The sequence below is a fragment of the Erithacus rubecula genome, assembly GCF_903797595.1.
Source record: "Erithacus rubecula genome assembly, chromosome: 4".
Taxonomy (NCBI): domain Eukaryota; kingdom Metazoa; phylum Chordata; class Aves; order Passeriformes; family Muscicapidae; genus Erithacus; species Erithacus rubecula.
The window spans coordinates 11,504,249-11,519,105 of record NC_136686.1 but is presented as its reverse complement, the minus strand read 5'-3'; the positions used below and the strand labels follow the sequence as shown (position 1 = coordinate 11,519,105).

General features: G+C 38.5%; 1 protein-coding gene across 1 annotated transcript in view; it reads right to left on the bottom strand.

Annotated features, from left to right (window-relative positions):
• PHF21B (PHD finger protein 21B) overlaps positions 1-14,466 on the bottom strand; it is a 161,514-nt gene extending 147,048 nt beyond the window's left edge. Inside the window, 4 exon segments of the mRNA XM_079304808.1 lie at positions 13,447-13,448; positions 13,451-13,511; positions 14,335-14,345; positions 14,348-14,466. Of these exon segments, the coding sequence (XP_079160934.1) occupies positions 13,447-13,448; positions 13,451-13,511; positions 14,335-14,345; positions 14,348-14,387 (114 nt within the window). The 5' untranslated portion in view covers positions 14,388-14,466.
• Positions 14,467-14,857: the final 391 nt, after the last annotated feature.

The following is a 14,857-nucleotide window of genomic DNA, read 5'->3' as shown; positions in this document are numbered from 1 at the left end:
GACATTTTGACATTACTGATTTGAATCACATTAAAACTCAGCTTCCTGCACGTTTGCTGGTTACACATTCAACAAAAGCTTGTTCCATGGAAGTCTGTATCAACTTCAAGCAAATAAACAAAGGAGGGCGTGAAAAGTGTGCACAGGAGCGCACACCTAGCATCAAACTTGCAGAAAAAGAATTCCTGCCTATCATCATTAGCTAATTAATGTTAAAATGTTCTCCTCTATTTCTCCTGGGAAACAAGGAAATGTGGGAAAAGGAGACTGCTCAGACCTATGCCAGCTGTGAGTATCCATAAAATCACAGTGTGCCTGCCAACAGTTCCTCCACAGAAGCTCCACAGCCTCCTCTTTGCTGGAAATTGGGAAAGAAAATCATCTTCCATCTCAAACTTTGACCTATCCCTCTCTATTTTTCATCCAAATATCAGGACCTCCCTGCTATGTTCACAAAGATCTTCTAAGTTTCAATTTTAATCCCTTTGCTCTGGACACCACCTCAAATTTGTTTCCTCAAGCTCTTTGTGTGTTTTGGTCTCTGTACACATTGTACACCAGGTGGAGGGGATTTTCTCTTTAAAATATGAAGGGTGCTTGTGCCAACACCCTTGAGTTTGGCAGAATCTGGCCCTTGAAACATAAATCCCTGTGCCTACTTTGTCTTCTTCTTTTGAGATGCTCTTAGACAACAGTGAGTTCTCTCAGAACAACATTAGACAGGCATGTAAAGCAATCAAATTATTTTTGTTTAAGGCTGATTCATTGTACATTCAACACAGCAAACCAAATTCTCACAGAAGCCCAGCATCCACTAATTCCAATTTCAAGAATTTTTAAGCTGAAAATAGTGTAATGACTTGGGACGAATCACACCTACCTAGTGGATCCTTACCTTAGAGAAGGCAAAATTCCTTCAGTGGATAATAACTCAACAGTCTACAGGAGTGCTGAGTTCAGTCATGTCAAGACACTACATTTTAATAAACACCAGGTTCTATACATGTCTAGTCTGCTGAAAACTGTACACTTTGAAAACTTTACGTATTTATATGATAGGTTGGAACAGGGCAGCTGATGAATACATAACTATCTGATGATCAAAAAATCATTTTCAAGGAACAGTGAATCATTAAGTAAATATGTAGCAATTTTCAGCATTATTATTCAGACTTTTTTCTGGAATAACGTTTTTAAAGCTATTTTTTGACACTAAAATCTAAAGGTTTAGCCACAGCCTTTAGAGAAAGTCTACCAGCAAATCAGTGGTTGATGCTAACCTAAACTGAAGACAGCTTAATGAAAGAGCAAGAACCTGGGTGATCAAGATAAATGTTGTACCAGTGATTGGCCAGTTTTGTAGTTTGGGGAGGGTGAGGGACCTTAAGTCCAGCTGGTCCAGATTTTTGGGAAGTTTGTACAGGCACAGCTCAACTGAACTATAGTATATGTAACTGAACTATACTAACTGAACTATAAAATTGTAACACGAACAGACATTTTCCTTTTTTTTTTTTTTTTTTTTTTTTAACAGTGAACCAAAATAGTAATTACAGACAGAGCTTGTGCACACCACTTTGCTTAGCTAACACTGCTAGAACTAACAGGGGCCATACAGTACGAAGACCTTTAGGAAATACATTAGTCCAGCTTTCAGGACATTGGATCATCTTACAAAATCTATCATTATCATTTGACAGCACTCAGTTAATAGGAGGCAATCTCAAAGAGCAACCAGGGACTAAACTGAAAAATAACCCAACAACTTAACTTTGAGAGAACCACAGAAATACAGAATGGCTTAGATTGGAAAGAACATCTTGATCATAACATAATGCTATTTTTCTATAAATTCATTTCTGTAAGTTCATAACAGTGGGTGAAATGGACCACCTCAGGCAGCCCAAGCCAGGAAAATTACAGCTTACTTGCTCTGTGTTTGTAACTGTAGGCAAAGTCACTCAAAGCTGAGTTTTGGGGAAAGTTTATTTTTCCACTGCGTACGGACAACATCAGCTACTACTGCCTTTACTGTTTGCATCACCTTATGGTCTGTGAATCCTGGAGGAGAATCTCATTAAGCCAAACCCTAAATACACACAAAATAAAGACAGACAGAGACCCAAAGAACTTCAGCACATTTAGGAGAATTACTTTAATTAAGAAAGTGCAATAGGAAAAAAAAAGGGAAAACAACCAACCATTGCCAAATTTTTTCAACCAGGTGGTCTGAAATCCAGAGCTTAAAGCCATATATAGTCTCATAAATAAAAATTATCTATCTAAAGATGCCAGAAATAGGAATTCATATTGAAGGCCTCACAAACTCTCTGACTTAAAAATATACAAATGCAGCCTCCCAGCCAAAGATACAGACTGAAGCCCTGACTCTATTATCAAAACAAGTCTTCCACCTTTCCTCCACCTCCCTCAGGCTCAGTGCTGGCCTAGATCTCAACCCAATTTCAACCAGTTTTATGAATTTACACCTGAGTCTCAACACCACTGCTAGGAGCTGCTGATGACTCTTTTATCATCACTACAAGGCCTCTGTGTGTGTATGCTTGCACGTACACATGGTGGGGAGAAGGGATCAGCCTCCAAAGTAAAAAAAATCACTGAATGCTGCATTCCCGAACTGAGTTTGGCATACAAAAATCATAGGCTTTTCACAATCCTTAGTTATATTATTCATGCAGAATGTACTCAGCATTCTATTGTTCCTCTTCTCATTGTTTATAAATGAGTCTTTGCTTCATCTGGGGATGGAGATTCCTTTAATTTTCCTTTACTAAAATTACTTCTGTAATGAGTGCTAGCACTCAGAGGGTTAGAGAAGTTTCTAGAAATGTTTGTACTTCTGGGGAAAAAAAAAAAGGTTTTTTTCTTCTTTATTGAAGGAAAAATTAAACACTGGATCTTGCTGATTTGTTTCAGTCAATCTGATAATTCCTTTCTAAATGTTTCAGAATATAATTAAGTTCATTTTGTTCTCTCTTACCACAACATGTCTGAAGGAAATTTCTTAGTATGTTAAAACCCTTGCTTTTATACCTCACATAAACATTCCCAGCTCTATCACGTTAAAAAATTAACCTAAGACATGGTCTTGAAATGCCATGCCTAGCAAAAATATCACTTCTCATGACAGGACATGAATTGTTCCAGTAATGGCAGGTCCCTTTTGTTAGGGACCTACAGCTACAAAAAAAAAGATATAAGCCTTTGTCTAGCAATATTGCAAATTTCATGATTTAGCTTGTTTGACAGTTTGGACTTCCATCATTAATCCTGGTGACTGTGCAAGATTCTAGTGCATGCCCCCAAATCAGAGATTTTTCAATCCAAATTGAGTTAATTAACAGTGGGCTGAATTGTGAAATAAAAAGTATGTAAATCACAAGGCAACTGAAACACTTTTGGCTCCAGAGGACATCCTTCTGTTTTAAAACCAATATCACCAAGTTTTAAAGGGGAGGGGACTGCATCCTTTACCTCTCCATTTTACCTCTCTTACTGTTTTTAAAGTTCAAAGGACTTCTTTATGCTGCTAATGAGATATTGCAGACCCAAAAGGAACAAGAGGCAGACTGTCACCTGATATACTGAAACCAGGAAACTGGAAAGATTCATCCATATTTTGGAGTGAAAGGAAACTGAGTTTTTTGAACTAAGGACTCAAAAATGTAGTAGTTTGCCAGTTAATGGAAATGTATTTATATTTCTGTTAGGCAGAGAAAAAAATTCCATCTCTTTAAAAAACCATCTCCTGTCTACTTGCAAATATCAACAGACTTTACGAAAGGGATAGGTTATGTCTTTTTAATATCAACCCCTAATGTATTAGCTCTTAACTGAAGTTTAATGAAGCCATCCCCAAGAGCAGTTATCTTTAAGCCAACAATCTTCATCTTCTGTGGGTTCTTCTAACACTCTGGACTGCCTTCATCTGCCCTCTCCTTTCCTCACCTGCCTTCTCCCTCTGGAAATACTCTGATTTTTATCACACCAGTGCAAACTCTGGGTAACTCCAGCAAACTCCAGGGAAATATATTTCTGGACTTACATCTGCCTAGCCAGCAAAAAATGTAAATTGAGCTGAATAGTATTTAGCTTGTTCATTAAAGGCATTTCCCCGCTTTAATTTATAACAAAAAAATGAAGTCTAGACTGTATTGCTCATACTCCTCTTCAGTAATACCACATTCCTCCAAAGACCCTATTGAAAAAAACTACTCACATACTTTTTCACTCAAAACATATGAGGAGAACTTGGTCTGCAATTAGTAGTGGAGAGAAAAAAAAGTATCTTTCAACAAAGATAAGCCCTGTAGGTCATTTGAAGGAGGGACAGTAGAGCAGAATTTAAATTGGTTTTTGAAACAGCAGGTGGTTTTTTTTAAATATATTTGCAGTTTAAGTGCCAGGTTTTGTCTAAGAAGAAGATTGGTCTAAGAAAAGATTGCAAATGCTTCTGTCACTCCTATTCTCCAATTAGTTTTGGAGGGGGAAATATGAGAGACTAAAACAATTCCATGCAACGTGAAGAGTAAATAACCTCCAAATCTGGAAACTCGTTGGTGTGTGCAATGAGGACAACTGCCGAGTGGAACACATTCATGGGGAAAAAATGCACTAAAAAAAAGCTGGGGGTGTTTTCCATTTAAATCCATGCCTATTCAAAACAGTCATATCTGAATTTCTAAGAGCACACAAAATCAGTATGCATTTACCATAATAAATGCCTTTTTCATCAACTAACAAAACAGAACAGATACAAATGAACCAATCAGGGATTTCAAGAGAGCTATCAGTGTTAGAAAAGCTACTCTGCACATTCCAGTTGAGTCACCACAGAGGAGAAAAAAAAAGGGGGGAAATATATTACTGTGTGCAACTCCATCTGCAAACTGCTTCTCCCGCACTGGTATGTAATAAAATGTGTTGCTAAGATACAAGCTGCTAAAGAAGTTCATTAAAGGACACTTTAAACAAAGCTGCCAGACTCTTTTCCCTTTAAAGACTGCTTATTTGGTTCTGTCCCTTGTGTTTATAATTAGATCCTCTATATGAGAGACTGTGTTCCATTCAAGCCCACTCAGCAAAGAATGTTAATAAAATAATGTAAATAAGGCATTGGCTTAGGTTGGATATATTTATGGGCTGCAGAGCTGCTAATAGAAATGCATCTGGACTCCACCTGTATTTTTAAATGCAAAATAAATGCTTTTCCAAATAGTTTCTCCATAAGGTGGAGAGCAGAAACATTAGCTTCTGCACCCAGCACTCTGACCTAACTTTTAGAAAATACTTTCAAGTAAAAAAACCTGGCTTTTTGCCCAAAGTTTGGAGTTTCTGAGGTGCCTCTCATACAGGCTTTTAAGTGCAAGCCTATGTTACCTACACTGAAATAAAGGACAAAATTGTTTATGTCTTTCCCCCAGAGATCTCTCTCTTTTTCCATCTGTATACAAGCTCCTAGATGTGTGTTAATTATTTGCAGAATTTCCTTGATCTAATATATTCACAAATAAGTCTGTTTTGTCACATATTATTGCCAGGAAAGATATGTTATCAAATAGGTCTTTATCTGACTTTTTGTAAAATACTTTTAGTCTCTGTGGTAACACTTGTATGGTAGGTATATTTTGGCTTCAGTTTCGTTTGAAAGGAAGAGAATAGGAAAGATGTACTTTGCTTTCAGTCATGGTGGTGAAACAATATCTTAAAAATAATTTCAGCATTTATCTGTTTGGCACTTAATAACACACAAGATGCATAAATCCCAGATGAGACCTAGTATATATACAGTGATTATTTAGGAAATGTTACTTGTCACTTTATAACCCACATCTCATACTAAATTCTGTACTGCAGTCCCCAGTATGTATATATTTTTAATTACATTTTCAGGCTCATTTACATGCGCATATTGGCTTTCTGCCTGAACGATATCAAAGAGAAAGACCTTATGCTCACACCCAACCAAACACACATGCACACACACACACAGAAGCAAATTTATACACAGAGAAAACCAAGTCTGTACATTTCTGAGAATGGAAGCTTCTCTCTTCCTCCTTCTTAGAAAAGCTTGGACCCACCAATAAATCTTTAGGCAATCTTAGCTGATTTGAAGTGCTTTAGAAAAACAGAACGTTACAGAAAATGTAGGTTAATTTCTGCTGCATGTCAAAAGTATCAATGATTCTCACTTGACTCAATTATTTGAAATGTAATACACAATTTCACTTTCTGTAACCTTATAAGATTTGTCATCAACAGCTGAGTTGCACAGCAAGGCAATTCCACTCCTCCTCCCTGGATAATACATAAGCTACATCACAAAGGATCAAGCTAAATCAATGTGGAAACAAAAATAACTTATACACAATATAGACTTAACTTCTGTTTCAAGGCCAATTATACGCTTCTCACAATTAAACACAAGCAATCAGACCAACCCTCAGGTAAACAAACTGTTCTGGCCAGAGCCTCAATGCACAGGCTCTTAAAACTGAATTACAACTCTGAAAATAAAATTGCCTCTCAAAAGCCTAAATTAACACCACCCATCATATCTACAGAGTTCTCAAGTACTTATTGTTTTGATTTTACTGCACTTATGGTCAGTTCTCTGGTTTACTTTAATTCAGTCAAATAATTGTTTTATAGTTTAAACTTGGACATATATTTAAGTTCTCCATGGGTTAAAAAAGGAAAACACATGCTCCAATTTCCTAGTCCTCTGTCTATTAAACAGAAGGGTCTGCCTGTACCTGCACAAAAAGCCCTGTGGTACATATCAGATTTCAATAGATGCTTACTATTAGTGGTTGCAGGTTGAAGCGAGAACCAAGCCGCATCAGCAATTTCATATGACACTGTGGAAATTGCTTCTGCATAACAATAAGTAGCTGATTCAAAAAAAAAAAAAGAGGTGGGAGAGGAAACATTTTTCACAAAGTACATTTTAACTCAAGAAGAACAATTCCAAATAAAAAAGTAGTACCAACTTAAGTTTAAAAAAAACCCATAAAATAAATTATATAAAATATATATATACACAGACATAAGAGAAGTGTGTGATGAGGATTGGATAGACCAAATATGATTTTATTACACTGAAATAACTGTCCTACTTTAATGGCAGAATGACAAATTTGCATTTCAATTAGTCCATTTCTGGTTCTTTTTTGTTTTCTTTGCTCTTATCTTAAACTTGCAGCCTATATTCATACTTTCCTTACCTCCAACTCTTCTGCATGTACTAGTTGCCCACATTGACATCACGGCCACTCATACACCATTTACCATGGCCTTGTCTTACCGATTTGCAAATTTCTATCTTTTAACTCTATTGCTTAAAAATTTTGTTGGTGCTTCAGATTTTGTTTTGGGGGTGGAGGGGAGAGGGAAGCATCATCTTATAATCAAGCACAAAAATGCTGCCTATTCTTTGATCACACAGAGAAAGGCATAGAAGGAAAAGTTAAAAGCAACTGTGTATGAACACGTCTTTATATGCCTTCATGCTTTCACCTTGAAAATCAAATCTGCAAATTAGATGAAAAGGGATTTTCTCTGCTTGAACATAGAAGAAGTGTTTAGAGTGATCCAGTATTCCATTGGAAATGTCATTTAAAACCACCATTTAAAACTCTTCTCTACCATCATGCTGTGGGAAGAAGACATTCCCTTTTTCTTCCACAGATACAAGGAGTCTGTGCACCAGATCCTAAAACAAGATGAACTGGTTTAAACATCTGTCATGACATGCTGTTCTGGATGAGCCACACACATGGCATGAACCAGTAGAGATTTGGTTCCATCAAACCAGAGCTCCTGACAAAGTCTCCTGTAAAAGAGACAGCTATCCAAGCATTCACTCAAAAATTAAAACAAATTCTAACTCCAAGAAGCAGAGTTCCTACGTAGAACTCAAGTTTATTTAAAAGTGTTTCCCAGCTAAAGTATTGTGTACATCTCAACAAATACCTGTTTGCTGAAAGTATAAATTATATATTTTAGTGAGCAACAGGTAGCAAGTGTCATTAGCGTAGAAATGAAATAAAAAGGTATTGTTGGCATAATTCTTTTTCTGAATAGACAAAGGCATTGTAAGGAAAAAATTGCTAAATCACAGGGATAATCATCATAGCCAGCTCCTCTAATGAGGCATCATGGGATTACTGGAGTTATAAAAGTCATCTTATTGAAGAAATTCAAAGTTAATTGAAATCAATTGTACTGTTCTGACAGCAGGTGTTTTAAGTGGGTAAAATATCAAAGTGAACTCTTTAAAATGATTAGAATGAATGTAACATTCTCTTTTCAACAGTTAGCCCTGCCAAGTGATACACTGTACAAGTAGAGAAAAGTGTACAGTCAAAGAAAAATGCTGGAATGAAACAGCATTTCCCATGCCAGTCCAGCAGCTACCAAAAAAAATGGGGTTCTAACCCCTCTAGTACAATTTTTTGTTACAGGTGTGCAAATTCCATGAATCTTTATAAGGACAACCTAATGGCAGGCTGAAAGCCATTTTCATTCCGCCATGAAAATGTCCTTTATTAGCTTTTTTCTCCAATATGACACAGGAACTCAGTATGCTGTTACTGAAAACACAGACAGAATGCTAGGATTATCATTATGCAAACTATATTCTTAAGTTTCTTCTCCAAGGGTAAATCCTTCCCTAGTTTTTTCTGTCTTTCTAGAGATGGCGAAACAAGCAATACATTGCCACCTGATTTTGCAATTAAAAAAGAAAGAAAAAAAAAAAAAAAGAAAAGAAAAAAAGGAACTTAAATTTTCTGGAAACTGGAGCTTTCATTACAATCTAGAACTAATCTTTACTCTGATCCAGTAAGCTCATTTTATTCTGCAGTTGCTCAGGATTCCCAGCAAAGTCAGCAGGACCTCAATATGCAGAAGAATGGCAAAGTCAGGCTCATATTTAATACCTGTTGTCTTTGTGTTTATAGACTCAGTGAAGTGATAGAAAAGTTGAATACTCCACCTGGGAGCCCATCATCCTGCCTCCCCTGACATCCATGGATGCAATTCTTGCCACAGCAATAGGGAGGGCTGTGCACACCTTGGGTCAGAATTTGGTATCAGGTTCAACTTATTTTGGAAATGTCTTTCAGATTTTACCTTAGTTTCCACTGAAGCTTATAACCCTTATACTACCATAATCATTTTGAAAGAACAAAGTCATAAGAAGTACTGAGGTGTGGCAATATCAATAATTTACTCTAACTCATGTAAGCAGTGCTTCCATTTGCAAGCACAGCACAGCATGAGCTTCAACAATCCCAAAATCCACTTCCTCCTCTTCCCCAAAACAAAAGGCAACATCAGCACAATAAGACATCTTGAGCTAAACCATCTCCAACAACTTGCACAAGAACTGTACTTCAATTTTAAGAAGCCTAACACTTTCCACAAACAGGCTTTGATGGTGATCACCACAGGCAAAATACAGTCAGTGATTTCATTTCAGATATCCTACATAAAAAGACCCCAAACCAAGAATAACACAGGCTGGGAAAGTTGATTTTCTGCATAGACAATTAATTATGGCAAAAAAATGAGGCAGCACACAAGTGAATGGCATAATGTCTTTCAGGAAGGCAAATTTTTGTTGCTGTGCTCCAGGACAGGCTGTCTGAATTCAGACTTCATCATAGTTAACAATATAGTAGCTCACAGTACTGTTCATTGTTAAAGACCTAGCTTGCCACCTAACACATCAGTAAGGAGAAACAAATGAAAAGGAACTTCCAATTGAGGTTAAACACTTGTTTATTTTTTCACCCTGATCTATTAAGTAATAAGAGACAACTTTCTAGAATTAAAAGACCCTTAACAACTCTTTGAGGACATACAGAACAAGAAACACATGCAGCAGAGCACCTATGGTGTGCTATTAAGATCAATGCTGGCGTTTATGATGGCTCTTTTATTTACATATAAATAAGTATAGACAATTTAGATTAAAATGCTACTGCTGCTCTGTATGTGCTGTAGATTGAAGGTATAAAACCACTGGACTAATTAATGGAGTCTTTACCACATCATAATCTTTTTAAAGAAGAGGTAACCACTCTCAAATGTGATTATAATTAATCAAAGTTACAGCATCTGAAGGATGTACTTGTGACAGAAGTCCTAACCTGCCTTTCTGAGTTGAATGCCAGATTAAGAACTGATTTGAAGCTGTTCCCTTCTAGTAATGAAAATTATGGATTTACAGTAGTTATTTGAAGACACTGAAAAATATTACAACTATGCTAAAATCAGTATTTCTCTAACCTATCAGCAAAAAAAAGAAATATTGATGACTAGCCAGGGATCCTTAATTAGGAATGCAACTTTAAATGCAGCTGCACATAAAAGCCTACTTCATAAATTTCCCTAAAAAGTTGAGTTTGTCATTTAGTACTTTCTTATTTTCATTTGTAACTTTCAAGTAAAGTACACATTGACACAAATGCCATTTTAGCAATCTGCAATGAAAAGTGATGAACAGGGGCACTGAGAGATAACAGTCACTCCTGCTATGCTCCTAACAGGTGTAGATGTGGGGTTTTGGTTTGTTTTACTGTTTAATCATTAACATGTGCAATTAAAGTGAAATGCAATTTTCACGTCTTTTGTATTCAATGCATGCACAATCAAAGGTATACATTATTGAATTATGAATTAGTTGTGCCTAAACAAATCTTTGGAGGGATAAAGGAGAAAGGAATGTAAATACACATGTAAAAATAACCTCCCTACTTGAACTGCCTATTTAAATTTACACTGGTGTTTCCATGAAAGTGAGGGCTTGAAACCACCAAATAGCTCCACCATTAGCCCATCTGTTGTTTCAGGGGTCCTCACTGCTCCTTCTCTATACCCTCAAGGACACAGAGTTCATTTACAAGCCATTACCTAAGGAGCAACTGCTAATTATAGCAAGTCTGCAAAGTTACATGATGGGTTTGTGACTTGGTCACATATAAGATCTCCAAACTCATTTCACTTGTGACCCAAGAAAGATTTCAGTGCAGACTTCTGGAGGTGGCAGCCTGGAGCATGAGGACACCACACCACCAGCCAGGCTGTTAATTATGAGCTCTTGTTGCACAGGATGTTGAAAACAGTAAAAGAAATCTAGGGTTTAACCTAAAAATAGGAGGTTTCCTGCTAGGCCAAGTCTTCTCTTTGCAGAATTTACGTATTTTATGCTTAATTACTTCATGGTCTATAGGTTTATTTACAAGATTATGAGAATGGCAAGTCATAAATATACAACAATTGTTTACAGGTTAGTTTGGATTACACATAAATATGCTGTGCAAGCTTAGCAAAAACCATCTTCCCCAAGCTGAATTAGAATGTTCAAACTGAATTTTCAAATGTGTCTCTCTGCCTTATCTAAATTCCAACATGACATATAATAAATAGCTTCTCATTTACTATGATCATAAAAATTTAAACAGCCTTGAAATAGTTGCTACAATATAGGGGGGAATGATCAAATCTATGTTTCCAAACACCCACTTAGAACAGTAAAACTATTTTGATATTTAAGAAACAACACATAAAGATGCATTGTTGCAGGAAATGCTTTTACCTTATTAAAAAAACCAAAACAAAACAACAAGGTTCTACCCAACATAGTAGTATTAGAGTCAACAATTTGCTGTTTTACACTGCAAAACAAGAACTAACAGCCCTTACATATCATGTAGTGTCAGATTTGCTTTTAAAAAGAAACTATCTGATTTGATTCTACACAGTGATTAAACATCTTTGTGCTCTGCTGAGTAGGGTATTCTCTCCCCTCCCCCCTCCAAAAATGGCATCAAAGCAATCAAAATGGTAATGTTCAGCATGAATGGGGCCCCATCCCCCACAGGCAAACTCCGCAGACTTTTCTCCATGTTAGGAGGAACCAACACCCCTTCCTCACAAAATGGAAGCTTCCACTACCAAACTGAGAGTACTGACCAATTCTCATTACAATAAACTCGGAGAAAAAGGGTGGCGTGTAGCCATCGCCTGCAGGCAGGCATCACACAGGCACTTTGCAACTTTAACCACAACTCAGCAAAACAAACCAAAACACACACCAAAAAATTAAAAAACAAAAAAATAAAAAAACAAGAAACAAACAAACAAACAAAAAGGGACGGGGGAAAGCGGGGCAGTGGCACACGTGTCCCCTTTGTCTGTCCCCTCGTCGGGCGGGAGGAAAGGGGCGGCTTTGGGCCGGCGGGCGCTGTCCCCCGCCCCGGTGCTGAACGCAAGGGCCGCGCTCCAGGCCGGGGAGCGGGGAGCACAGCAGCAGCGCAGAGCCCGGTGGCCACCCGGAAAGTTCAGCCCCGGGATGGAGAGCGGGGCTCGGGCCGGCAGAGCTCCTGCTGGCTTTTCCAGCTGTCTTTCCCGGGCTGGAAGTGCCGGGAGAGAGGCCGGGGGCGAGGGGAGCTGGGCGAGCGGGAATGCGAGTAGCGCTGTCCGCGGTGCTGAGCACCCGCGCCGCCCCCCACTCCAAACTTTCCTCCCGGGCTCCTCTCGGGCAGAGCAGCGGCCCGGGGTCACCCGGCACAAACACAGCGACGAGGAACTTTGGGAAGGGCGGGGGAGCGGGAAGGGGAGGAGGCAGGAAAGGAAGGTTACTGGTTTTGTTTTGTTTCTCTCCTCCGTTTTGGTGGTTCTTTTCTCCCCCTTCCCCCTGGCAGCTGAAATAGGTTAATCTGTTTTTATTCGTGTTTTTAGAAAGGATAGAAAAAAAGTGAAAGTGCATAAGGAACTCGAATCAAAAGCCAACACGTCAGATCAGACCAAGGGAAGAGAAAGGCAAGTGGGGAGGGGAAAGGGGAAGAAATAAATGAAAATAAAATAAAATAAAATAAAATAAAATAAAATAAAATAAATAAAATTACATATAAAATAAAACTCCAATAAATAAAATAAAATAAAATAAAATAAAATAAATAAAATAAATAAAATATAAAGTGATCAACAAAAATCAGTTTGTAATTAAACCCAGAAATGCTCCAAACGGGGCTCCAGCCTCCTCCTTCCCAACTCTTGTTCTGCACATTACACAGAAGTGCACAAAGTAATGCCAGACAGGAGAATTTTCCATATTCCTAAAACATGTCGACCAACTCAAAATGGACGCCTCTTTTTTTTTTCTTACGTTTTAACTACTTGCTTCTCTTTTACTACTAGTAACTGAAATAATTCTTTCTCCCAGCAAGACATCAGAGAATTCGACCTCATTATGAAAACATGCATTTTCTGACTCTATGCAAAAGAAAATGGATGTTATATCCCCTGCCGCCAGTAGTTTTCAGCTAACGCAGACACTTTTCGGATGTTTAGATAGTGCATTGTAAAAACAAGAAGAAAAACCAAACACAACTGAATCGATCTATTCCTTACTTTTTCTCATTAAGAGCTGCTAGTCTTGATTGCCTTTCATGGATTTGTTTCTTAAGATCCCCGTTCTGCAAAAACGGCAACAAGACGCATATTAAAGGCAAAGTGCCAAACTAACCCCCTTAATGAATAAACTGCGAGCTAGAAATTGTTCAAAAGCAAAACCATTCCACCGAAGCCGTAGAGAAGCATGCACACACAAAACACACTCCTTAGCAAGAAAGCACAGTGCAGACTAACTAAATGAGATCTCTTACTGATAAAGGTTTCTCATCTTTGGCTGTCCCAGCACAACTGCGCTTATTACGGCAGGGATAAATACTGAAGAAGAGGAAAAAAAAAAAAAGGATCTGCATTTACCTGTGGATCTTGCTTCATCTGTTGCAACTAGTTTCTATAAAAAAAAAAATCGCCCCCAACAAAAGGAGGAATTAGAAACTGTTTTCAAGTTTAAATGGATTTTTTTAAATGTATGTATGTGTGTGGAGGGGGAGGGAGGGGGGTAAGGAGACAAAGAGGCAAGTAAACACTGCGAGTCAGTTTCAAGCAAAGCTCATAAATATCAAGTCTCGTCCTAATCTCTCCAACACACACAAACACACACACACACAACACACACACACACACACACACACATCACACCAGCACCGACTGCAGCGTTGACTCCGCATCTTCACAACACACACACACACAAAACTCAGCAAACAAACCGCAAAAGTACTTTGGGGAAGTGCTCGCCATTGCGGCGGGGGCCGGGGTCCCCGCCGCGCCCCCCCGCGCCCCCTCCCCTGGCCGCTGCGGCACGAAGGCTCTCGCCGAACATGCAACACCGGTCTGCGAGCCCGACCGGAGGCAGAGCACGGCTGGTGCCTCAGCGCTTCATTCTTTTACCTGGTGACATTGATTTCCACTTTTAACGCCTCCTGCAAGCTGTGTAGCTCCATCCCTGCAACTTGCCAGGCACTTTCCTGCCACTTTCAGATCCGAGTGAAGTTTTTTTTTGTTTGGTTAGGTTTTTTGTTTGGTTTTGTTTGGCTTCCCCTCCCCCCCCCCCCCCCCCCCCCCGCCTTTCTTTTCTTTTTCTTTTTGGCTTTTTGTTTTGTTTTTGTTTTTTCTCTCCCGCTTTTTGCAACAGACAAGCCAGCCAACCAGGCAGCCACCCCTCCCTCCGCGGAAAAATGGAAGAAAATAATTTTTTAAAGCAAACTAAATATATATATATATATATATATATATATATATATATATATAAAAAGCCAGGAAAAATGTTTTTAAAAATTAAAAAAGAAAGGAGTGGCGGCACCAAGATCAACAATACTAAGGAAAAGCGGCAGGACAGCCGCACACACAAGTACTCGGTGTGCACGGCAAGTTCTTCGCCTCTTCGCTAGGGACACGGACTCATTACTCACTT